The sequence below is a fragment of the Oncorhynchus nerka genome, linkage group LG28 (assembly GCF_034236695.1).
Source record: "Oncorhynchus nerka isolate Pitt River linkage group LG28, Oner_Uvic_2.0, whole genome shotgun sequence".
NCBI lineage: Eukaryota > Metazoa > Chordata > Actinopteri > Salmoniformes > Salmonidae > Oncorhynchus > Oncorhynchus nerka.
The window spans coordinates 2,585,743-2,611,282 of record NC_088423.1 but is presented as its reverse complement, the minus strand read 5'-3'; the positions used below and the strand labels follow the sequence as shown (position 1 = coordinate 2,611,282).

At 42.8% G+C, this 25,540-nt stretch overlaps 1 protein-coding gene across 4 annotated transcripts in view; it reads right to left on the bottom strand.

Annotated features, from left to right (window-relative positions):
* Positions 1–241: 241 nt before the first annotated feature.
* Positions 242–25,540, bottom strand: part of LOC115115858 (neurexin-1a-beta-like) — a 416,921-nt gene continuing 391,622 nt past the window's right edge. For all 4 annotated transcript variants that reach the window (XM_065012593.1, XM_065012594.1, XM_065012595.1 and 1 more), the window contains one exon: positions 242–2,507. In XM_065012593.1, the coding sequence (XP_064868665.1) occupies positions 2,200–2,507 (308 nt within the window). In that variant the 3' untranslated portion in view covers positions 242–2,199. The remainder of the gene's footprint in view (positions 2,508–25,540) is intronic.

Genomic DNA, 25,540 nt, shown 5'->3' with positions numbered 1-25,540 from the left:
CTGTAGGAATGAAGGTCTTATATTGTTCTGTTTGTTAATATGCATGGATGAATAAAATAAGGTATCATTTAAGCAGTTATAGTAAGGATAGCATGTACAGGGTCTTTCTAGGAAACGAAGATAAATGACTTAAGATACCGATATGAAAGAAAAAACAGAAAGGTAGACCAATGAACCATTTAGCAATTAAAAAAACACAATGCTTTTACCATAGAACCTCATACAGCAGACTGAAGTTCACTAAGGTAACATTTTATTTCATTTATTCATTTCATTTTTCAAAACTATTTTTTTCATAATAAATGTTACTGAGGTCAATAATAAAGACATTGTCACAATTTGAACATAAAATACTGTAGAAAAAAATAGCACATGTAGAAATGAAAAAGGAATGAACAATCAAAGAATTTATAATAGTCGTCATTATTTATAGGTCATAGTAGCACTCATTCCAAGTCCATCAGGTCACCAGGACAGCAGAACAGAGCTGACAGTAGAATGACAAAAACACAAACGGTTCAAATTATCTCTTCCTATTTCTTCTTCAGATTTTTTGCATCAGCCCAAGCATACACTAAACAATCATGTTATAGGACCACTTATAGGAACACATACAGCAACATCATCAGTAGTATACATCTTCATTCGTACATAGCTAGGTTTAGTTTGGGGGGCAGGTATAGGGAGGAAGGCCATCCGTTACTGTTACTGCCCCAGGAACTGGGAAGGAGCAGGAATGGGGAGAAAGTTTGTGATACCCTGGAGACATGACCTCATCCTGCATATCATCATGCCAGGTCTCTACTGTCCACTATCATTACCTTGTACAGTTTGAGGAAGGTCAGGCTACTACTGGGCGGGGTCAATATATCTATTAGATCAGGTTGGCATTTGTATAAAAACTAAACAGATGTTTAACGGGGGAATAAAGAATCCAACTGAAAAGAAAAGTCAATGCCGATCAACGTCATAAAATCTTCTATATCTAGCAACACTTAGTAACATTTAATTTGGTATTTTTGTCATTTTTTTATTTGTTTTTTATTCCAAAAATGGTTGGAGGAGGAGCAGATATAGCTTGCGTGGTCATCTATACAACAGGCTATAAAACACCACTTTGTCACTGTCCAGAAAGCACATATAGATGTGGTTGTACTGTATATAAACATGTACTGTAATAAGATACGTTTTGCGTGCATGGAGTGTTCCAGTATCAGAATGATCGCATTACGAACATTCGGACTTCTCCTTCCAGAATTCTGTAAAACACTCTGCCTTAGTTTTCAACAACAGTGTGGAATCTAAGGCATCATGATTTCTTAACTGGCTAAGATGAATCTTAATCATAACTTGACATAAGTATCTCTAGATCAAGATTAATCGGAGGCCATTTTGTCTTTGCACTGTTGATAGATCAGGCAGCCAAATGTTCCTTTAGTCTGTGTTTTGGCCATCATTGCCACCATAAAAAGTGCAAATACTTTGGCTGATTAGTCAAACATACAGTAGGTAGCATATTTATCCTTTCACTTCCTTCTTCACTGTTACCTTGCCTTCCCATTATGCCATCTCTTTTCTATTCACTCGTCATCTGTTGTTGCACATGTTTGGTGTTGGGTTTTCTTTATTTACCTCATTTGTGCGTTTTAAGTATTTTCTCGTAGAAAAGTTCCCAGTTAACACAAACACGGGATATGTAAATTAAACATTGGTGTTTATAGTTGTAATATATCTTCCTCAATTGTATACCTCTCCTCGCCCGTTTGCATCTCTCTTCTCCCATTTGGAAAACCAATATCCTGGTAATAAACTGAATAAAACTGAACTATTGGTTGGATTGTTTGTTGGTTTAAGATGTATAGGTACTCCTGTTGATTATTCTGCAGTTCCAAACCCTCTTCAGTATAGTCCAATAGAGTACCTCTATCTCCCTGGTGCTATTTCCTAAAGCCCAGTTTGTTGGTTTTAAGAATCTAAAGGAAGATGTTCTGTTTTATTTTTTAGTCCATTTGGCATTCGGGTATAACACCATCCCACCATGTCTTGGGTAAAATGAAAGACAAAATGTTATTTTGTAGTTTTTGTTGAATTTCGTTTGTTCATTATTATACACTTTTTAGTGGTCTTCTGATCTCCTGATTGGTCTTCTCGAGTCAAAAAGTTTGTCGGGCCAGTGGTGAAGACCAGAGACAGTAAGGATCACACGTAATACTCCTTGTCCTTATTCTTCTTGCTCTTAAAGGAGGTCTTGGCTGCGTTCGGCGGTTTGTCCTTCACCAACGTCCCGTTGGACTGCGATGTATTACTGATGTAGTTACGGCTCTCGTCCACATGGTAAGATCCCTCGTCCCGGTTGCGGTATTTGTACATGGCGTAGAGCAGGATGAGGATACAGAGGGCAGCTGCCGCTATGATGCCAACCACCATCCCTGTGGTACTGCTTGACTCACGGAACACCCCCTCCGATGGACCTGGGTAGCCCTTCACTGCCGGGCCTGTTGGGTTAGCTGTGGAGAGGGAGAGAAAGAGAGAAGGAGGAAGTGGTTATTATAAGTAACTCATATTCAACACAAGATAGACTATGCCATTCCACACAGAACACATTCCATAGAATATAATATGCTACCAAAAAAATACTCAAAGTAGTAAAACAATGGGAGTTTATTTTCAAATTCATTGAAATTCACACAATGACAACAGAATGGCAATGGATTTATATCAGGAGCATGAACATCAATATAGAGTATGATCAATATCTTTAGCCGCTATGAAGGTGTGCTAGCAGATTCCAGATCCCCTGACCTGAGTGTAACTTAACAGAGTCAATTAATTATGTTTTTATGACTAACTCATAACCAGCACCAACAACACCTCAACCATTACATGGATGATCTCACCCACAATAACTCATACTCACAGCTCAAAACTCACTGATCTCACACACATATTAAATGAAAAGGTAAATACGGAAGAGTAGTGATATGAGGACATGTTGACAGTCCATGATGACTCAAAGTGACCAACAAATGATAAGACAATTTAGAGGAAAACAGCCTTTCCATTATGATGCAAATTAGGGTGCCTTCAGAAAGTATTCACACCTCTTGACTTTTTCCACATTGTGTTGTGTTCTAGACAGATTTTTGGATACTGGTCTACACACCATAATACCACATAATGTCAAAGTGTTATTAAGTTTTTCGAAAATGTTACAAATTAATTAAAAATTAAAAGCTGAAATGTCTTTAGTCAATAAGTATTCTTGCTATGGCAAGCTTAAATAAATTCAGGAGTAAAAAGCTGCTTAACAAGTCACATAATAAGTTGAATGGACTCACTCTACATTATCCAGTGCCCGTGCTCCAAATTACAAATCGGGAAGACCACACGCGCACTGAGACATGGGTCATAGAACACAAAAGCTCTATTAGAGCAAGGAGGAGAACTACCCTCTAGCAGCCCACTTTATTCAGCACCAACACGCAGTCAATGAACTAAAGATCTGGGCTATAGAGAAAATGCGGAAGAATGAGAGAGGAGGTGATTTTGACCTTTTCTTACTTCAAAAAGAGGGTAAATGGATCCATCTCCTAGACACTGTCGCCCCCAACGTATTAAACAAACAACTAGATCCGAAATGTTTTCTCTAGTATACACAATCCTTCTTAGACTGATCAGGCTTTTGTGTATGTCCTTGCTCTACTGAGTTATTGATAATCGTCACAATGTGCCTTGCGCGTTTTTTTACGCACCCGTGCGTGCATGCCCTGTATTTTACACGCAGCTCTGATAGAGTAATCCTTTACGCACCTCCTTTGTATACATGCCTACGCGATATTTTTCATGTTGCGTCTATACACTGACGTGATAATATTGTAGATGTGTTTTGTGTATAGTTATTTACCTGTCATGTGACATTTACCTGTCCTCACCTTTACTTCTAGAGAAGCGTCAGCTTCCATCCACAAAGCTGCTCGAGGAAGACTCTAGTAATCGGTACTCATTGCAGTTGTGTGTCCTGACTGCTCCTACATGTTCAGTTGAAGTCGAAAGTTTACATACACCTTAGCCGATAGCTGATCATATTTCAACCACATCAAATATTAATCCAAGCCAAACTGAAATCTTATCAGAAACATGTTGGGGGATTTTCACAGCTTTCTATTTCCTTACAACCGATCAAACTGATGTCATTTGGAGCATTTTGTAAGGACAATTCATTCTACAATTCATTCTATAAATGTATGACATTATTCTGGTGAGCACGGCTTTATTTAGTCTGCTAAGGCAAAAAAATAATGACAGAAGAGAAGCTGCAAATTGACTTATACATAGCCTATGAAAATGTCGGAAAATCTAAGCAGAAATATATCTTTATTAGGCACCAAAAAATCCTGCACCCCCTGTCAAAAAAATCTTTCCATCTGAGTGTAGCCTACAGCGCAATTTCTATATTTACGGTAAGGGTCGTGTGCAACCCTCAGATTTGGACTTTCTCACATATAGTCGGGCGGTTCCAGATGGATTATTAGCTATTGGGGGTGGGTGCGGGTGAACAAACATCTAACCCGAGCACCACAAGTATGAATACTTTCTGAAGTTACTGTACAAATTAGCAACAGAATGATCCACATCAATTTCAGTATATACATTTTCAACGAATTAAAATGAATAGGCAATGGTCAATGCGGCCTCTGTAATGAACTCTAAATGTTTGACAACAGTGGGTTAAAAACTGACCTACACTGCATTTACGGGAGGAATTTGCACCAGCTGAATGGGAAGCTGATTAGATATTAGACAGACCACTTTGTGTTCCGAGTGCCATCCAAATTCTAATCCATTTTAATTCATCTCCCTCTGATAGGCCTCCACTGTTCTGTTTTGCTCCACTGTTCTCTCTCTCGCTCTCATTTCAAATCAAAGTTTATATGTCACTTGCGCCGAATACAATAGATTTAGACCTTACAGTGAAATGCTTAGTTACAGGCTCTAACCAATACTGCAAAAATGGTATTAGGTGAACAATAGGTAAGTAAAGAAATAAAGCAGTAAAAAGACAGTGAAAAATAACATTAGTGAGACTATAACAGTAGAGAAACTATATAACAGTAGTGAGACTATAACAGTAGAGAGACTATATACAGTAGTGAGGCTATAACAGTGGTGAGGCTACATACAGGCACCGGTTATTCGGGCTGATTGAGGTAGTATGTAGATATGGTTAAAGTGACTATGCATATATGATAAACAGAGAGTATCAGTAGCGTGAAAAAGGGGTTGGCGGGTGGTGGGACACAATGCAGATAGCCCAGTTAGCCAATGTGCGGGGCCACTAATTGGTCAGCCCAATTGATGTATGTACATGAATGTATAGTTAGTGACTATGCATATATGATAAACAGAGAGTAGCAGCAGCGTAAAAGAGGGGTTTGTGGGGGGGGGGGCACACTATGCAAATAGTCCGGGTAGCCATTTGGTTACCTGTTCAGGAGTCTTATGGCTTGGGGGTAAAAACTGTTGAGAAACCTTTTTGTCATAGACTTGGCACTCCGGTACCCCTTGCCATGCGGTAGTAGAGACAACAGTCTATGACTGGGGTGGCTGGGGTCTTTGACAATTTTTAGGGCCTTCCTCTGACACCGCCTGGTGTAGAGATCCTGGATGGCAGGCAGCTTAGCCCCAGTGATGTACTGGGCCGTACACACTACCCTCTGAAGTGCCTTGTGGTCGGAGGCCGAGCAATTGCCATACCAGGCAGTGGTGCTCTCTCTCTATCTCGAGATACCCAGCTAAGCTCCTCTCTGTCCTGGTACCCCAATGGTAGAACCAGCTTCCCCCTGAAGCTAGGACAGCAGACTTCTTGACGATTTTCCAAAAACATCTAAAACCCTACCTCTTCAAAGAGTATCTTAAATAATCCCACAGCCCCCTCCACCACCTCCTCAACCCCCCACAAAAATACATTCCTTTTGTGAACTAACACTCACAGTAGGTTATTTTTAATCCCTTACTAACTCTGACTGCTGATAGCCACTTTGAGGAAAAATGTACTTACTATGACTGATGTGGTGGTCTCACCTAGCTATCTTAAGTTGAATGCACTAACTGTAAGTCACTCAGGAAAAGAGTGTCTGCTAAATGACTAAAATGTAAAGATAAAGTACTTTTCACACACTCATCTCTTTCTCTCTATTCCTTTTCCTAACATAATGGTTGATGTTCTGTCTTTATTTTCAAGTGCACAGTGTGATGGCAGATTACAGCTCGCCAAAAAGACTGAGAGACAAAGAGATCTAAGAGACAAAACACTGAGGACAACGAATGATTCAAAGCAGAGATGGGTGTCCTATAACCTCTGACCACAACATCGGCCATCATTTTCTGCTCATTTCCCGATGAAATCGCAGCTGTTCCCTCAAGTGTTTGTTAATGTACACATCCCTTTTCTTCCTCTACCTGGGGAGGCTACACTCAGGGGAGGCTACACTCAGGGGCACAGGAGGCTGCTGAGGGGAGAACGGCTCATAATAATGGCAAGAACGAAGCAAATAAAATGGCATTAAACACCTGGAAACCATGTGTTATTATTATTATACTTCTTTTTTTGTACTTTTACCCCTTTTTCATGATATCCAATTGGTACTTACAGTCTTGTCCCATCGCTGTAAATTCCCTATGGACTCGGGAGAGGCGACGGTCGAGAGCCATGCATCCTGCAAAACATGACCCAGCCAAGCCACACTGCTCGCTTAACCCGGAAGCCAGCCGCACCCATCCACCATCCAGCTGGCGACTGCAGTCAGCTTGCGCTAGAACGCAATGGGATGAGGAAATCCCGGCCAGCCAAACCCTCCCCTAACAACGCTGGTCCAATTGTACGCCGCCTCATGTGTCTCCCAGTCACTGCCGGTTGTGACAAAGGCTGGGATCGAACCCGGGTCTGTAGTGACGCCTCAAGCATTGCGATTTAGTGCCTTCGACTGCTGCGCCACTCGGGAGGCAAGTAAAGCATGTGTTTGATGTATTTCATACCGTTCCACCTATTCCGCTCCACTCATTAACACGAGCCCGTTCTCCCCAATTAAGGTACCGCCAACCTCCTGTGCTGAGGAGAGCACTAGAGGCGGGGGCTAACAATGCTAACAGACAGGCTGTGTCCAAAGTGGCACCATGTGACCTAGGTATATAGTGCACTGCATTTGACCAGGGCCCATAGGGACTATATAAATACATTAATACATAAATATATATAGGCACTATATAGGAAAAAGGGTGCCATTATGGTCAGTCACAGATGCAAGGAAAAGAGTAGAGAGTGCAGTAGTGTAAGTCTGCAGCTAACAATGCTAGCAGACAGTAAAGGTAAGGAGTAGAGAGTGCAGTAGTGTAGGTGAGCAGCTAATAATGCTAGCAGACAGTAAAGGACAGGAGTAGAGAGTGCAGTAGTGTAAGTCTGCAGCTAACAATGCTAGCAGACAGTAAAGGTAAGGAGTAGAGAGTGCAGTAGTGTAAGTCTGCAGCTAACAATGCTAGCAGACAGTAAAGGTAAGGAGTAGAGAGTGCAGTAGTGTAGGTGAGCAGCTAATAATGCTAGCAGACAGTAAAGGACAGGAGTAGAGAGTGCAGTAGTGTAGGTGAGCAGCTAATAATGCTAGCAGACAGTAAAGGACAGGAGTAGAGAGTGCAGTAGTGTAGGTGTGCAGCTAACAATGCTAGCAGGCAGTAAAGGTAAGGAGTAGAGAGTGCAGTAGTGTAGGTGTGCAGCTAACAATGCTAGCAGACAGTAAAGGACAGGAGTAGAGAGTACAGTAGTGTAGGTGTGCAGCTAACAATGCTAGCAGACAGTAAAGGACAGGAGTAGAGAGTGCAGTAGTGTAAGTCTGCAGCTAACAATGCTAGCAGACAGGAAAGGACATGAGTAGAGAGTGCAGTAGTGTAGGTGAGCAGCTAACAATGCTAGCAGACAGTAAAGGACAGGAGTAGAGAGTGCAGTAGTGTAGGTGTGCAGCTAACAATGCTAGCAGACAGTAAAGGACATGAGTAGAGAGTGCAGTAGTGTAGGTGAGCAGCTAATAATGCTAGCAGACAGTAAAGGACAGGAGTAGAGAGTGCAGTAGTGTAGGTGAGCAGCTAATAATGCTAGCAGACAGTAAAGGACAGGAGTAGAGAGTGCAGTAGTGTAGGTGTGCAGCTAACAATGCTAGCAGGCAGTAAAGGTAAGGAGTAGAGAGTGCAGTAGTGTAAGTCTGCAGCTAACAATGCTAGCAGACAGTAAAGGTAAGGAGTAGAGAGTGCAATAGTGTAGGTGAGCAGCTAATAATGCTAGCAGACAGTAAAGGACAGGAGTAGAGAGTGCAGTAGTGTAGGTGAGCAGCTAATAATGCTAGCAGACAGTAAAGGACAGGAGTAGAGAGTGCAGTAGTGTAGGTGTGCAGCTAACAATGCTAGCAGACAGTAAAGGACATGAGTAGAGAGTGCAGTAGTGTAGGTGAGCAGCTAATAATGCTAGCAGACAGTAAAGGACAGGAGTAGAGAGTGCAGTAGTGTAGGTGAGCAGCTAATAATGCTAGCAGACAGTAAAGGACAGGAGTAGAGAGTGCAGTAGTGTAGGTGTGCAGCTAACAATGCTAGCAGGCAGTAAAGGTAAGGAGTAGAGAGTGCAGTAGTGTAGGTGTGCAGCTAACAATGCTAGCAGACAGTAAAGGACAGGAGTAGAGAGTACAGTAGTGTAGGTGTGCAGCTAACAATGCTAGCAGACAGTAAAGGACAGGAGTAGAGAGTGCAGTAGTGTAAGTCTGCAGCTAACAATGCTAGCAGACAGGAAAGGACATGAGTAGAGAGTGCAGTAGTGTAGGTGAGCAGCTAACAATGCTAGCAGACAGTAAAGGACAGGAGTAGAGAGTGCAGTAGTGTAGGTGTGCAGCTAACAATGCTAGCAGACAGTAAAGGACATGAGTAGAGAGTGCAGTAGTGTAGGTGAGCAGCTAACAATGCTAGCAGACAGTAAAGGACAAGAGTAGAGAGTGCAGTAGTGTAGGTGTGCAGCTAACAATGCTAGCAGACAGTAAAGGACAGGAGTAGAGAGTGCAGTAGTGTAAGTCTGCAGCTAACAATGCTAGCAGACAGGAAAGGATATGAGTAGAGAGTGCAGTAGTGTAGGTGAGCAGCTAACAATGCTAGCAGACAGTAAAGGACAGGAGTAGAGAGTGCAGTAGTGTAAGTCTGCAGCTAACAATGCTAGCAGACAGGAAAGGATATGAGTAGAGAGTGCAGTAGTGTAGGTGAGCAGCTAACAATGCTAGCAGACAGTAAAGGACAGGAGTAGAAAGTGCAGTAGTGTAGGTGAGCAGCTAACAATGCTAGCAGACAGTAAAGGACAGGAGTAGAAAGTGCAGTAGTGTAGGTGAGCAGCTAACAATGCCAGCAGACAGTAAAGGACAGGAGTAGAGAGTGAGTAGTGTAGGTGAGCAGCTAACAATGCTAGCAGACAGTGAAGGACATGAGTAGAGAGTGCAGTAGTGTAGGTGTGCAGCTAACAATGCTAGCAGACAGGAAAGGACAGGAGTAGAGAGTACAGTAGTGTAGGTGTGCAACTAACAATGCTAGCAGACAGGAAAGGACAGGAGGAGAGAGTGCAGTAGTGTAGGTAAGCAGCTAACAATGCTAGCAGACAGTAAAGGTAAGGAGTAGAGAGTGCAGTAGTGTAGGTGAGCAGCTAACAATGCTAGCAGACAGTAAAGGTAAGGAGTAGAGAGTGCAGTAGTGTAGGTGAGCAGCTAACAATGCTAGCAGACAGTAAAGGACAGGAGTAGACAAGAGTTAGCACAGCTAGCGATTGAGTGTGACGGAGCCTAGCGACAGATTAGATTTGCCCGTGACAAGCCCACTTATCCTTGAAGGCAGGTGTGAAGAAAAGGCTGGCCTCGTGGGCACAAGCCACCGGCTGACACGCTGACAACACTCTCCTCCTTTTCCTCCTCTAGCTAACATTATGAAAGGTGAGGGGAGCATTTCTAGAGAGTTACTTTGGTTCAGGGTCAAAGATTTGACAGTGAAGATAACGTGGCGGCTGGCGGAGGGAAGAAGAGGTGGTTAAGGAGAAAGGGAGATACAGAGAGGGAGAAGGGAGAGAGCAAGACAGAGAGAGAGGAGGAAGAGGAAAGAAAGAGAAAACAAATGAGAGAAAGAGCGAGAGAGTGAAGTTTGTCAAGCCACCTCTCTCTGACCTCACCCATCATCTTATCAACTGTCACCCGCGGAGACGGTGGCGGTGACAACAGAAGGGGACAACACATGAGGCAGGAGGGCTCTGTAAAACACTCTAGGAGTGGGTCATACGACTGGGTTATGTGACAACCCTGCTGTCCTCACCGGGCCTGATTCAGAGTGAAGATCAAGCTTGCACAACTAGGACCTTTGCTTGAAATCATTCATTGATGTCAATGGCAGACTTTGAGAAAATTCTAATTAAGAGCACGGATCTCATGTCAGAATAGCACCCAGCATGCTCAGTCTCCCACCCTCTTGATGGTTTTCTTCTGGCTATGATACATTTATAGAGATAATAGAAACAGATTATTTTTACTTTTTCCCGCTGTGTGTCTTGAATCAGTTGTCTTCTACTCTCTATACTAATCTCATGAAAGCTCTTCTCCTGTCTTTTCTTACCCCAAGCATCGTTTGTGCAGGACTGTACAAATAGCACATGATGCATGTTAATGGAGCCCAATTAGTAAGATATGAAGAAGATATAGAAGAAGGAAATCATGGGAACTTTGTTGACATGTACATCAAATGAACAGTACCCTGTAGCTACGTCACTATGATTTTTTTGTCAGATTTATACATGTTTGATGGAGGTTTTTAGTTCACCTTTATTTAACCAAGTAGGCCAGTTGAGAACAAGTTCTCATTTACAACTGCGACCTGGCCAAGATAAAGCAAATCAGTGCGACAAAAAAACAACACAGAGTTACACATGGGATAAACAAGCGTACAGTCAATAACACAATATAGAAATCTATGTACAGTGTGTGCAAATGTAGAAGATTATGGAGGTAAGGCAATAAATAGGCCATAGAGGCTAAATAATTACAATTTAGCAATTAACACTGGAGTGATAGATGTGCAGATTATGATGTGCAAGTAGAGATTCTGGGGTGCAAAAAAGCAAGAGGGTAAGTAATAATATTGTGATGAGGTAGTTGGGTGTGCTGTTTACAGATTGGCATTGTATAGGTACAGTAATTGGTAAGCTATATATGGTATAGATTGAGCAGAAGGTGAAGAAAATGACTTAAACTAACACTATTTCTAGATGAAAGCAGTAGCCTAATTGTAGTTATTACATGAACAAAGAATGGATTCATCTTGAATCAGTGGATTGTTCTGCAGGGAGGGAGTACTGTGCAGTAAGTATCACTACTTAGCCGACTGGTCTGAAGGGAGGGAGTACTGTGCAGTAAGTATCACTACTTAGCCGACTGGTCTGAAGGGAGGGAGTACTGTGCAGTAAGTATCACTACTTAGCCGACTGGTCTGAAGGGAGGGAGTACTGTGCAGTAAGTATCACTACTTAGCCGACTGGTCTGAAGGGAGGGAGTACTGTGCAGTAAGTATCACTACTTAGCCGACTGGTCTGAAGGGAGGGAGTACTGTGCAGTAAGTATCACTACTTAGCCGACTGGTCTGAAGGGAGGGAGTACTGTGCAGTAAGTATCACTACTTAGCCGACTGGTCTGGAGGGAGGGAGTACTGTGCAGTAAGTATCACTACTTAGCCGACTGGTCTGAAGAGAGGAAGTAAAGTACAGTAATATCACTACTTAGCAGATTGGTCTGAAGGGAGGGAGTACTGTACAGTAAGTATCACTACTTAGCATTGGATTAGCACTCTGGTCTCTATTGATGTATTTGTCCAGACAGATTGACCTTCATTAGTTAAGGATTACTATACTTTAGTCCTTAATGAAGTTTATAAAACTATAGACACAACCCATGAAACAACCCATAAATCATCAGTTTGTGTCACTACCAGCAGCCACTCTATATAACCTAATACAACCCACTGGTTGACACATAGCCAAGTGGTTAATTAAGAGCATTGGGCCAGTATCCGAAGTCACTAGTTCAAATACCTGCGCCGACTAGGTGAAAAATCGATCCATGTGCCCTTTTGCAAGGCACTTAATCCTAATTGCTCCTTCAATTCGATCTTGTTAAGAGCGTTTGCTAAATGACTAGAATGTAAAATATAACCCTTAATGCACTTGAAAGCTTATTAGCCTGTAGTACACCACCAACGGTGTCTATGAAACAGACGACCCATATAACAACCTACGAAACACACGACCCATAGAACAACCTACGAAACACATGACCCATAGAACAACCTACGAAACACACAACCCATAGAACAAACCATGAAACACACGACCCATAGAAAAGCCTATGAAACGCATGACTCACCAGTTAGCGTCACTCAGGAGGTACATGTACAGTAAGATTTAATGTAATCTTAAATCAACCCTAAATGTACGTTAATTAAAACCTCTTAGGGATGATGCGGAATTGAGTTCCTGTGCAGGAACATAAATCAGCGGAAATTTCAGAGCGCCACCTATAGTTTTCGATAAAACTCAAACTTTCATTAAAACACACATGCAAGGTACTCAATTAAAGCTACACTCGTTATGAATCTAGCCAACATGTCAGATTTGTAAAATGCTTTTCGCATGAGCATGAGAAGCATGAGAAGCTATTATCTGATAGCATGCATCCCCCAAAATACCTGAACGAGACCTAAACAAAAGATTTTGCGGTAGCCGGCATACACAAAACGCAGAAATAAAATATAAAACATTCATTACCTTTGACGAGCTTCTTTGTTGGCACTCCTATATGTCCCATAAACATCACAATTGGGTCTTTTTCCCGATTAAATCCGTCATTGTATAGCCAAAATGTCATTTTATGAAGGCCGGTCTGATCCAGGAAAATTCACCTTTACAAGACGCAACGTCACTTTTTAAAATTACAAAAGTTGCCTATAAACTTTTACAAATCACTTCAAACTACTTTTGTAAACCAACTTTAGGTATTAATAAACGTTAATAATCTATCAAATTGATCACGGGGCGATCTGTATTCGATAGCAGCAAGTCTTGAAATCATCGTCCATGTTTTCACTTTCATAACATCCTCCGGTGCGCCCCAAGACAGGAAGTGCCTATACGTCATCTCACCAAAGATAAACGAGCCATGAAATGCCAGTTGACATTGACTGGCGGATGAATATTTTTTGTTTTGTTTTTGGTGAACAGTTTTCCCATGGATTTTTACTCCTAAACTAGTTCTGTTATACCCACAGACACGATTTAACCCGTTTTAGAGACTTCAGAGTGTTTTCTATACACACATACTTATCATACGCATATACTATATTCCTGGCATGAGTAGCAGGACTTTGAAATGTTGCGCGATTTTTTACAAAAAGCTGCGAAAATTCGCATCATCCCTAACACTATTAGAGCATAGTCATTGGTTTGCCCGACTCATGCAGTAGATGTACTTTAGGACCACCATTTCATGAGTTTTGTGTGGTGCTTACAGTAGGTCTATAGTTCTCTGCTGTCTTTCAAGAAGGCAGGGATTGCCAACCCCCCTTCTGGAGAGTTACTGGGTATGCAGGCTTCTGCTTCCTGCTGTAGCACTGCTCTTTCCCTACTGGAGAGTTACTGGGTATGCAGGCTGCTGCTTCCTGCTGTAACACTGCTCTTTCCCTTCTGGAGAGTTACTGGGTATGCAGGCTTCTGCTTCCTGCTGTAACACTGCTCCTTCCCTTCTGGAGAGTTACTGGGTATGCAGGCTGCTGCTTCCTGCGGTAACACTGCTCTTTCCCTTCTGGAGAGTTACTGGGTATGCAGGCTGCTGCTTCCTGCTGTAACACTGCTCTTTCCCTTCTGGAGAGTTACTGGGTATGCAGGCTGCTGCTTCCTGCTGTAACACTGCTCTTTCCCTTCTGGAGAGTTACTGGGTATGCAGGCTGCTGCTTCCTGCTGTAACACTGCTCTGAAAAGTACTGTATAAATCCCATGTATTATTATTTTTGTGATTAATATTATTAGGAGGTATTTAGTAGAATTAGATGTTTGAGATTAGGGTTAGATTGGAGCAAAATCCAGCTAGAGGTTAGCTCTCCAGGAGGAGGGTTGGTGTATGTCTTGACCCTCCCTTCCCATCCTTTAGCTGGGGTAGAGAAAGAAAGAGAGGGGTATTGTGGAGGTAGTCACATTCACTGACGATGGTCCAACAGATGAAGCGTTTGTCTTTTTGTTTGTCCTCAATAAATGAAATAGCATAATGGAATTTAGTAGAATCAAAACAAAAAAAATCTGTTTTGATTTCGGGATCTCTAATAAGGAATCTCATGGGGAAGGAGTGCCATCGCATACATGTTCACCATTGTCACAGTCTCAGAGTGCTTCACTCTCCTCTCTGCATGTGCCTGTCCTTTTATTAATAGTCCATCACTGTGGCAGAGGGAAGGCACCCATAAACCCAAGGAGAAATGACGCCTGAAACAAGTGTTTAAAATGATGGGCGTTCATACGAGTTTACCCAAGGGTAAAATTAGATGGAGAAAAAAAACAACCTAAAAGTGTTGAGAGCCTAGCGTCATGATGGCACAGGAGGGAAGAGAGAGAGAGAGGTAGAAGGGGGAGCGAGAGAGAGGGGGAGCGAGCGCGAGAGAGACAGCAAGCGCGAGAGAGAGAGAGCAAGCGCACGAGAGAGCGAGAAAGGGGAAGCGCGAGAGAGAGAGCAAGCGCGAGAGAGAGAGCAAGAGCAAGAGAGGGGGCGCGCGCGAGAGAGAGCAAGCGCGAGATAGAGAGAGCAAGCACACGAGAGAGCGCGCGAGCTCACGCCAGCGCAAGCCAGGGAAAGAGGGAGAGATTGTGATTGATAGAAAGGTACTATGAACTGAAATCAGGGAAACTTTTAAAGAACTGATGTAACAGCTTCTAGAATAACCTTTCTCCCGCTCTTCATTTCATGCGACTCTTAATGTACGTCCCAAATGGCCCACTATTCCCTTTAATAGTGCACTACTTTTGACCTTAGCCCAAGTCAATTCCCCTCAGTAAGGCTGTCAGGGTTTCAGCGGGAGAGGTAAGATATACCAATATACCTGAAAAACAAGAGATGACCAGACATCATTTGACTCTTATTCACCATGATATATAGTGTTAAAAACATTAGGAACACCTTCCAAATATTGAGTTGCCCCCCCTCCCCCATGTCTTCTCCCTTTCATCAACACAGATTGAAGTGGATTTAACATCTATAATGGATCATAGCTTTTACCCGGTCAGTCCAGTCTATATCATGGAAAGAACAGGTGTTCCTAATATTTTGTAAACTCAGTGTAAATATGATTAAGCAGAACATAACTGTACGACACTGCTTGAAATAAGAGGAGAGGTTATTGTAAGATATTTCTCTCGCTCTCTCATATGCGCTGGTGCACTGAGACTACTCATCTAAATGGCATTGAAATGCCATCCCTGTGCCACCCCCCATCCTCTGCTTCTCCCAAGGAGGAGCCAAATGGAATCTGAGATTCCACCCACTCTGTCAGTTGAGATTTAAATAAATGGTCCTCTTTAAAGATAATTTATCCTAATGTGTCCCTGGTGAGGGGTTCATTTGTTTGGCAATTTGCAACTGGGGTAACAGCAAAGGGTCTGTGGGGGAAGGAGGGTGAGAGAGGGGGGCATAGGTAGAGTAGGGAACAGAGTGAGGGACGGGGAACGAGGTGGGAGAAGGTGGCATAGGGAGAGTAGGGAACAGGGTGAGGGATTGGAAATGAGATGGGAGAAGGGTCTGGTAAGTGAGGACAAGAAATGGTGAGTAGGGAACGGGGGAGGAAGGAGATAAGGAAGGTAAGTGCTGAAGGGGGAACATAGGGATGATCTCAATTGCATATACCTCGCGTCCTCTCTACTCGTCTCCTTCTCAAAACCTATTAGATGAAAAAGTCAGAGGTCCCTTCCCTCTGACCTTCTCCACCAATATGTTTTGTAAAGGAGGCGAGGAGAGAGCAGAAACAATTGAGATTCTCCCATGGAGAGCAAGGATGGGTGAGGCGGAGGGGGGAGGGGGGTTACTTCAGGTGAGTGTGAGATTTGTTCTTGTTCTCCTTGTTGTGAAGTAATGGAGCGAACAGGACTACTTAGACTGCAGTGAACGGACACAGGCCTAGCGGACACAGGCCTTTAGTAGGATTGATTGTGGTAAAGAGGTGTGGAGAGATATGCCCTAGTTATACACTGTCACCTACCATGTCGTTTATTATCTAAATACAACAGTTAAATAAAGGTTAAATAAAAATAAATACATCTGTCTATGTGCTGGTTTTACTGTACACTCTTTTAACAAGAAATATACAGTACCTGTCACGGTACCTGTCACGTTCTGACCTTTATTTCCTTTGTTTTGTATTCATTATTTAGTATGGTCAGGGCGTGAGTTGGGGTGGGCAGTCTATGTTTGATTTTCTATGATTTGGGGATTTCTATGTTTCGGCCTAGTATGGTTCTCAATCAGAGGCAGGTGTCATTAGTTGTCTCTGATTGAGAATCATACTTAGGTGGCCTGGGTTGCACTGTTTGTTTGTGGGTGATTGTATATGTTAGTTGCTTGTGTCAGCACAGTCCTTATCATAGCTTCACGGTCATTATTTGTTTATTGTTTTTGTATTCAGTGTTCAGTTCTTTCTTTAATTAAACATTCATCATGAACATATACCACGCCGCATTTTGGTCCTCTGATCCTTCTCGCCTCTCCTCTTCAGATGAAGAGGAGGAAGATTGTGACAGTACCAGTCAAATGTATGGACCCACCTACTCATTCCAGGGGTTTTCTTCATTTTTACTATTTTAGAATAATAGTGAAAATATCAAAGTTATGTAGTAACCAAAAAAGTGCTTAACAAATCAAAATATTTTTTACATTTGACATTCTTCAAAGGAGCCACCTTTTGACTTGATGACAGCTTTGCACACTCTTGGCATTCTTTCAACCAGCTTCATTCCAGTCCCCTGGAATGCATTTAAAGATGTGCTAGTCAAAAGTTAATTTGTGGAATTTCTTTCCTTCTTAATGAGATTGCCAATCAGTTGTGTTGGGACAAGGTGGGGTGGTATACAGAAGATGGTATTTTACCAAATAGGGCTAAGTCCATATTATGGCAAGAACAGCTCAAATAAGGTCAGTCAGTCAATCCGGAAAAATTTAAGAATTTAGAAAGTTTCTTCAAGTGCAGTCATAAAAACCATCAGGCGCTCTGAAACTGGCTTTCATGAGGACCGCCACAGGAAAGGAAGACCCAGAGTTACCTCTGCTGCAGAGGATAAGTTCATTAGAGTTCCCAGCCTCAGAAACTGCAGGCCAAATAAAAGCTTCACAGAGTTCAGGTAAGGGACATCTCAACATCAACTGTTCAGAGGAAACTGTGACTCAGGCCTTCATGGTCAAATTTCTGCAATGAAACCACTGCTAAATGACACCAATAATAAGAAGAGACTTTCTGGGGCCAAGAAACATGAGCAATGGACATTAGACCGGTGTAAATCTGTCCTTTGGTCTGAAGAGTCCAAATTTGAGATTTTTTGTTCCACACACCGTGTCTTTTTGAGATGCAGCGCAGGTGAACGGATGATCTCTGCATGTGTGGTTCCCACCATGAAGCAATTGGACAAAGACCCAACACAGCTCCAGGCTGTGTAATGGCTATTTTACCAAGAAGGAGAGTGATGGAGTGCTGCATCAGATGATCTGGCCTCCACAATCACCTGACCTCAACCTAATTGTGATGGTTTGGGATGAGTTGGACTGCAAGTGAAGGAAAAGCAGCCAACAAGTGCTCAGCATATGTGGGAACTCCTTCAAGACTGTTGGAAAAGCATTGAAGCTGAAGCTGGTTGAGAGAATGCCAAGAGTTTGCAAAGCTGTCATCAAAGCAAAGGGTGGCTAATTTGAATAATTTAAAATATTACATGTTTTGATTTGATAAACACTTCTTTGGTTACTACATGATTCCATATGTGTTATTTCAGAGTTTTGAAGTCTTCACTATTATTATACAACGTATGAGTAGGTGTCCAAACTTTTGACTGGTACTGTAAAAACAATGAAATCAATTTCTGAATAAGGCTGTAACGTAAAAAAATGTGGTAAAGGGAAAGGGGTATGAATACTTTCCGAAAGCAATGTATATCCTTGGGATCGTAAAATATAGTACAGATACAATACAAGAGTGTGTTGTACTTATTGTACTAGTAATATTACTATACAGTACAGGATTTTGTTGTACTAGTAATAATACTATACAGTACAGTACTGTGTTGTGCTACTGGTAATACTACTATATAGTACAGGAGCGTGTTGTAATAATAGTACTAGTGTTAATACTACGCAGTACTAAAGTGGAGGACGTTCACTACACTTCAGTACCCTACCCAGGACAGTTTAGTTAGATATAGCCATGCATGTTACAGCTTCAGAACCCTACCCAGGTCATTTTAGTTAGATATAGACATGCATGTTACAGCTTCAGTACCCTACCCAGGACAGTTTAGTTAGATATAGACATGCTTGATACAGCTTTAGCTAGGATGAGATATATCTGATGCCTGCTGGACACTGCGATCACTTGGCTACATAGCTGATGCCTGCTGGACTGGTCATTAATCACGGTACTCCATTCTGTTTGTTTATGTTTTATCTGTCGGCCCCAGCCGCGAACTCAGGCTCTGTGTGTAGTTAATCTGACCCTCTCTGCCTAGTCATTGCCATTTTACCTACTGTAGTTGTGCTAACTGGTTAGCTGTTGTTGTCTCACCTGTTGTTTTAGCTAGCTCTCCCAATCAACACCTGCGATTACTGTATGCCTCGCTGTATGTCTCTCTCAAATGTCAATATGCCTTGTATACTGTTGTTCAGGTTAGTTATCATTGTTTTAGTTTACAATGGAGCCCCTAGTTCCACTCTTCATACCTCTGATACCTACTTTGTCCCACCTCCCACACATGCGGTGACCTCACCCATTACAACCAGCATGTCCAGAGATATAACCTCTCTTATCATCACCCAGTGCCTGGGCTTACCTCCGCTGTACCCGCAACCCACCATACCCCTGTCTGCGCATTATGCCCTGAATATATTCTACCATGCCCAGAAATCTGCTCCTTTTATTCTTTGTCCCCAACGCTCTAGGCGACCAGTTTTGATAGACTTTAGCTGCACCCTCATACTACGCCTCCTCTGTTCCGCGGGTGATGTGGAGGTAAACCCAGTCCTGAATGTCCCCAGGCACCCTCATTTGTTGACTTCTGTGATCGAAAAAGCCTTGGTTTCATGCATGTCAACATCAGAAGCCTCCTCCCTAAGTTTGTTTTACTCACTGCTTTAGCATACTCTGCCAACCCTGATGTCCTTGCCGTGTCTGAATCCGGGCTTAGGTAGGCCACCAAAAATTCTGAGATTTCCATACCCAACTATAACTTTTTCCGTCAAGATAGAACTGCCAAAGGGGGAGGAGTTGCAGTCTACTGCAGAGATAGCCTGCAAAGTAATGTCATACTTTCCAGGTCCATACCCAAACAGTTTGAACTACTAATTTTAAAAATGACTCTCTCCAGAAATAAGTCTCTCACTGTTGCCGCCTGCTACCGACCCCCCCTCAGCTCCCAGCTGTGCCCTGGACACCATTTGTGAATTGATCACCCCCCATCTAGCTTCAGAGTTTGTTCTGTTAGGTGCCCTAAACTGGGATATGCTTAACACCCCGGCAGTCCTACAATCTAAGCTAGATGCCCTCAATCTCACACAAATGATCAAGGAACCCACCAGGTACAACCCTAAATCTGTAAACAAGGGCACCCTCATAGACGTTATCTTGACCAACTGGCCCTCCAAATACACCTCCGCTGTCTTCAACCAGGATCTCAGCGATCACTGCCTCATTGCCTGTATCCGCTACGGGTCCGCAGTCAAACAACCACCCCTCATCACTGTCAAACGCTCCCTAAAACACTTCTGCGAGCAGGCCTTTCTAATCGTCCTGGCCCGGGTATCCTGGAACGATATTGACCTCATCTCGTCAGTTGAGGATGCCTGGTCATTCTTTAAAAGTAACTTCCTCACCATCTTAGATAAGCATGCTCCGTTCAAAAAATGCAGAACCAAGAACAGATACAGCCCTTGGTTCACTTCAGACCTAACTGCCCTCAACCAGCACAAAAACATCCTGTGGCGGACTGCAATAGCATCGAATAGTCCCCGCGATATGCAACTGTTCAGGGAAGTCAGGAACCAATACACGCAGTCAGTCAGGAAAGTAAAGGCCAGCTTCTTCAAGCAGAAATTTGCATCCTGTAGCTCTAACTCCAAAAAGTTCTGGGACACTGTGAAGTCCATGGAGAACAAGAGCACCTCCTCCCAGCTGCCCAGTGCACTGAGGCTAGGTAACACGGTCACCACCGATAAATCCATGATTATCGAAAACTTCAACAAGCATTTCTCAACGGCTTCCTCCTGGCTACTCCAACCTCGGCCAACAGCTCCGCCCCCCCCCGCAGATACTCGCCCAAGCCTCCCCAGCTTCTCCTTTACCCAAATCCAGATAGCAGATGTTCTGAAAGAGCTGCAAAACCTGGACCCATACAAATCAGCTAGGCTTGAAAATCTGGACCCTCTATTTCTGAAACTATACGCCGCCATTGTCGCAATCCCTATTACCAGCCTGTTCAACCTCTCTTTCATATCGTCTGAGATCCCCAAGGATTGAAAGCTGCCTCAGTCATCCCCCTCTTCAAAGGGTGAGACACCCTGGACCCAAACTGTTACAGACCTATATCCATCCTGCCCTGCCTATCTAAGGTCTTCGAAAGGCAAGTCAACAAACAGATCACTGACCATCTCGAATCCCACCGTACCTTCTCCCCTGTGCAATCTGGTTTCCGAGCCGGTCACGGGTGCACCTCAGGCACGCTCAAGGTACTAAACAATATCATAACCGTCATCGATAAAAGACAGTACTGTGCAGCCATCTTCATCGACCTGGCCAAGGCTTTCGACTCTGTCAATCACCATATTCTTATCGGCAGACTCAGTAGACTCGGTTTTTCTAATGACTGCCTTGCCTGGTTCACCAACTACTTTGCAGACAGAGTTCAGTGTGTCAAATCGGAGGGCATGTTGTCCGGTCCTCTGGCAGTCTCTATGGGGGTGCCACAGGGTTCAATTCTCGGGGCGACTCTTTTCTCTGTATATATCAATGATGTTGCTCTTGCTGCGGGCGATTCCCTGATCCACCTCTACGCAGACGGCACCATTCTGTATACTTCTGGCCCTTCCTTGGAAACTGTGCTATCTAACCTCCAAACGAGCTTCAATGCCATACAACACTCCTTCCGTGGCCTCTGCTCTTAAAACATCTTAAGTTTAGGCCTACTTTTTTCGAAAATTCTGTTAAAAATCGCGCAACATTTCAACGTCCTGCTACTCATGCCAGGAATATAGTATATGCATATGATTAGTATGTGTGGATAGAAAACACTCTGAAGTTTCTAAAACTGGTTAAATCACGGCTGTGACTATAACAGAACGTGTGTTTCGTGGAAAAGCCCAAGGAAAACTGATCACCAAAAAGGGAAAAAAATATCAATGCGCCAGTTGCATGTATTGTCTATGGCACAGCAAAATAGATGGCTCCCAGCTTACAAGTCCTACAGCTTCCACACGATGTCGCCAGTCTTGGCAATTGCCTGGAGGTTGTTCCTTGGTCAAACGAAGAAGAGACACCCCATATCATCGAGTATACGACAGGATGTTTTGGAAGAGAGATTTTCGACCATGATTTGAAGACGAGGAGCAATTGAATACACATCGCCCCGTGATCAATTTGATAGATTATTAACGTTTACTAATACCTAAAGTTGGATTACAAAAGTATTTTGAAGTGTTTTGTGAAAGTTTATAAGGAACTTTTTTAATTAAAAAAAATGACGTTGCGTTTTGAAACTGTTTTTTTCTGGATCACACAGTTTTCATAAATGGACATTTTGGGTATATATGGACCGATTTAATCGGAAAAAAAGACCCAATAGTGATGTTTATGGGACATATAGGAGTGCCAACAAAGAAGCTCGTCAAAGGTAATGAATGTTTTATATTTTATTTCTGCGTTTTGTGTAGCGCCGGCTACGCTAATTCTTTTGTTTACGTCCCCTTCAGGTATTTCGGGGTGTTGCATGCTATCAGATAATAGCTTCTCATGCTTTCGCCGAAAAGCATTTTAAAAATCTGACTTGTTGGCTAGATTCACAACGAGTGTAGCTTTAATTGAGTACCTTGCATGTGTGTTTTAATGAACGTTTGAGTTTTAACGAGTGCTAATTGCATTTGGCGTGGCGCATTTGCATTTCCTGATGGCTGGGTGGGACGCAGACGTCTCAGGTGGCGCTAAGAGGTTAAACGCTAGTAAAACCAAATGCATGCTTTTCAACCGTTCGCTGCCTGCAGAATATGTGGACATCTATAAGTACCTAGGTGTCTGGCTAGACTGTAAACTCTCCTTCCAGACTTATATCAAACATCTCCAATCTAAAATCAAATCTAGAGTCGGCTTTCTATTCCGCAACAAAGCCTCCTTCACTCACGCCGCCAAAATTACCCTAGTAAAACTGACTTTCCTACCAATCCTCGACTTTGGCGATGTCATCTTCAAAATAGCTTCCAATAATCTACTCAGCAAACTGGATGCAGTTTATCACAGTGCCATATGTTTTGTTACTAAAGCACCTTATACCACCCACCACTGCGACCCGTATGCTGTAGTCGGCTGGCCCTCGCTACATATTCGTCGCCAGACCCACTGGCTCCAGGTCATCTACAAGTCCATGCTAGGTAAAGCTCCGCCTTATCTCAGTTCACTGGTCACAATGGCAACACCCACCTGTAGCACGCGCTCCAGCAGGTGTATCTCACTGATCATCCCTAAAGCCAACACCTAATTTGGCCGCCTTTCCTTCCAGTTCACTCCTGCCTGTGACTGGAACGAATTGCAAAAATCGCTGAAGTTGGAGACTTTTATCTCTCTCACCAACTTCAAACATCTGCTATCTGAGCAGCTAACCGATCGCTGCAGCTGTACATAGTCCATCGGTAAATAGCCCACCCAATTTACCTACCTCATCCCCATACTGTTTATATTTATTTACTTTTCTGCTCTTTTGCAGACCAGTATCTCTACCTGCACATGACCATCTGATCATTTATCAATCCAGTGTTAATCTGCAAAATTGTAATTATCCGCCTACCTCCTCATGCCTTTTGCACACAATGTACAGTATATAGATTATTTTCTTCTTTCTTCTGTGTTATTGACTTGTTTATTGTTTACTCCATGTGTAACTCTGTGTTGTTGTCTGTTCACACTGCTATGCTTTATCTTGGCCAGGTCGCAGTTGTACCATGCAAGGAGGGCATTAAAAATATCTTGTTTAAAAACGGGAACGTTTTTCATCCAAAAATTAAAATAGCGCCCCCCATATCCAACTGGTTAATCAGAGGCAACAAAGAGACCAAAGATAACCCTGAAGGAGCTGCAAAGCTCTACAGTGGAGATTGGAGTATCTGTCCTAAGGACCACTAAGTCGTACACTCCACAGAGCTGGGATTCATGGAAGAGTGACCATGTTTGTTGTTCACCAAAAGGAATGTGGGAGACTCCCCAAACATACGGAAGAAGGTACTCTGGTCAGATGAGACTAAAATTGAGATTTTTAGCCATCAAGGGAAACGCTACGTCTGGCGCAAACCCGACACCTCTCATTATCCCGAGAAAACCATCCCCACAGCGAATCATGGTGGTGGCAGCGTCATGCCGTGGGGATGTTTTTCATCGGCAGGGACTGGGAAACTGGTCAGAATTTAATGAATGATGGATGACCTAGTCAAAGCCCAGTCCTCAATTCACTTGAGAATCTGTGGTATGACTTAAAGGTTGTTGTACACTAGCGGAACCCATCCAACTTGAAGGAGCTGGAGCAGTTTTGCCCTGAAGAATAGGCAAAAATCCCAGTGGCTAGATGTGCCAAGCTTATAGAGACATACCCCTTGAGACTTGCAGCTGTAATTGCTGCAAAAGGTGTCTCTAAATTTTTTTTTTTTTTGGGGGGGGGGTGAATAGTTATGCACGCTCAAGTTCTGTTTTTTTGTCCTATTTCTTGTTTGTTTCACAATGAAACATATTTTGCATCTTCAAAGTGGTAGGCATGTTATGTAAATCAAATGATACAAACCCCCAAAATGTATTTTAATTCCAGATTGTAAGGCAACAAAATAGGAAAAATGCCAAGGGGGTGAATGCTTTCGCAAGACAAACATATCTCTAGCTTAAACTGATGGATTTTGTTATTAGTCTAATTAGATTTCTGCAGGGAGCGGACTTCGACCTTAGGTTAATGGTATATTGGCTCCAACATTTCCTGCCCCATAATCACCAGCTGTCAAACTGCGACTCATCGCACCACAGCAGAGGATCAGCCCTCCAGACAGGTAACTGTGGCAACTTAGGTACTACATATAATCAGTCCTTTCCTCTTCAATTAAGAAAAGACGAAGTGGTGCCATCCATTCATCCCGCGAACTCTTCCTTTCAGAGACAGACAGGTTACCATATCAACTCAACCATTGCCAGAGCTGCTACTGTGACTGCTATTACATTTGTCCTTAATTGAATGCCCTGGAAACGAAGCAGTGATGCCATACATCCTTCGCTTGCTTCCTTTATTTATCCACCCACCCATCTAACCCTTTTCCTTTACTGAAAAAAATCCACACAAAAACTCTATTGGTATTTGTTTCATTCGTCCATTGTTGATACAGTCCCAAAAATGTTTTGCATGATAGCAATCAAGTTTTACATAAATACAGTAGGTATGATGCATTTTTCAACAATTTCCATTTAGTCAGGTATTACTAGGGCTAGCCGACCCGTCAGTGGGTCACCTTTCGACAATTTCCGGTGAAATTGGAGAGCGAGCAATTCAAATAAATAATCGTAAAAATTGTGGATATTAAACATCTAGGTACATACAAGTGTCATATATCGGTTAAAAGCTTAAATTATTGTTAATCTAACGACATTTTCCGATTTACAATAGGCTTTACAGTGAAAGCATGCCATGTGATTGTTTGAGGACGGCGCCCCACAATATATTTTTCAACCAGCACAGCCTTCATAAAATCACAAATAGCAATTAAATAATCACTTACTTTTTGAAAATGTTCCTCTGATTTGCAATTCAAAGGGTTCCAGCTATAACATGCATGGTCGTTTTGTTAGATCAAATCCTTCTTTATATCCCCAAAAGTCTGTTTAGTTGGTGCCATTGATTTGAGTTCAACATGCAGACAAAATAATCCAAAATGCTACCCCTAAACATTGTTAAAACAAGTCAGACTATGTTTCT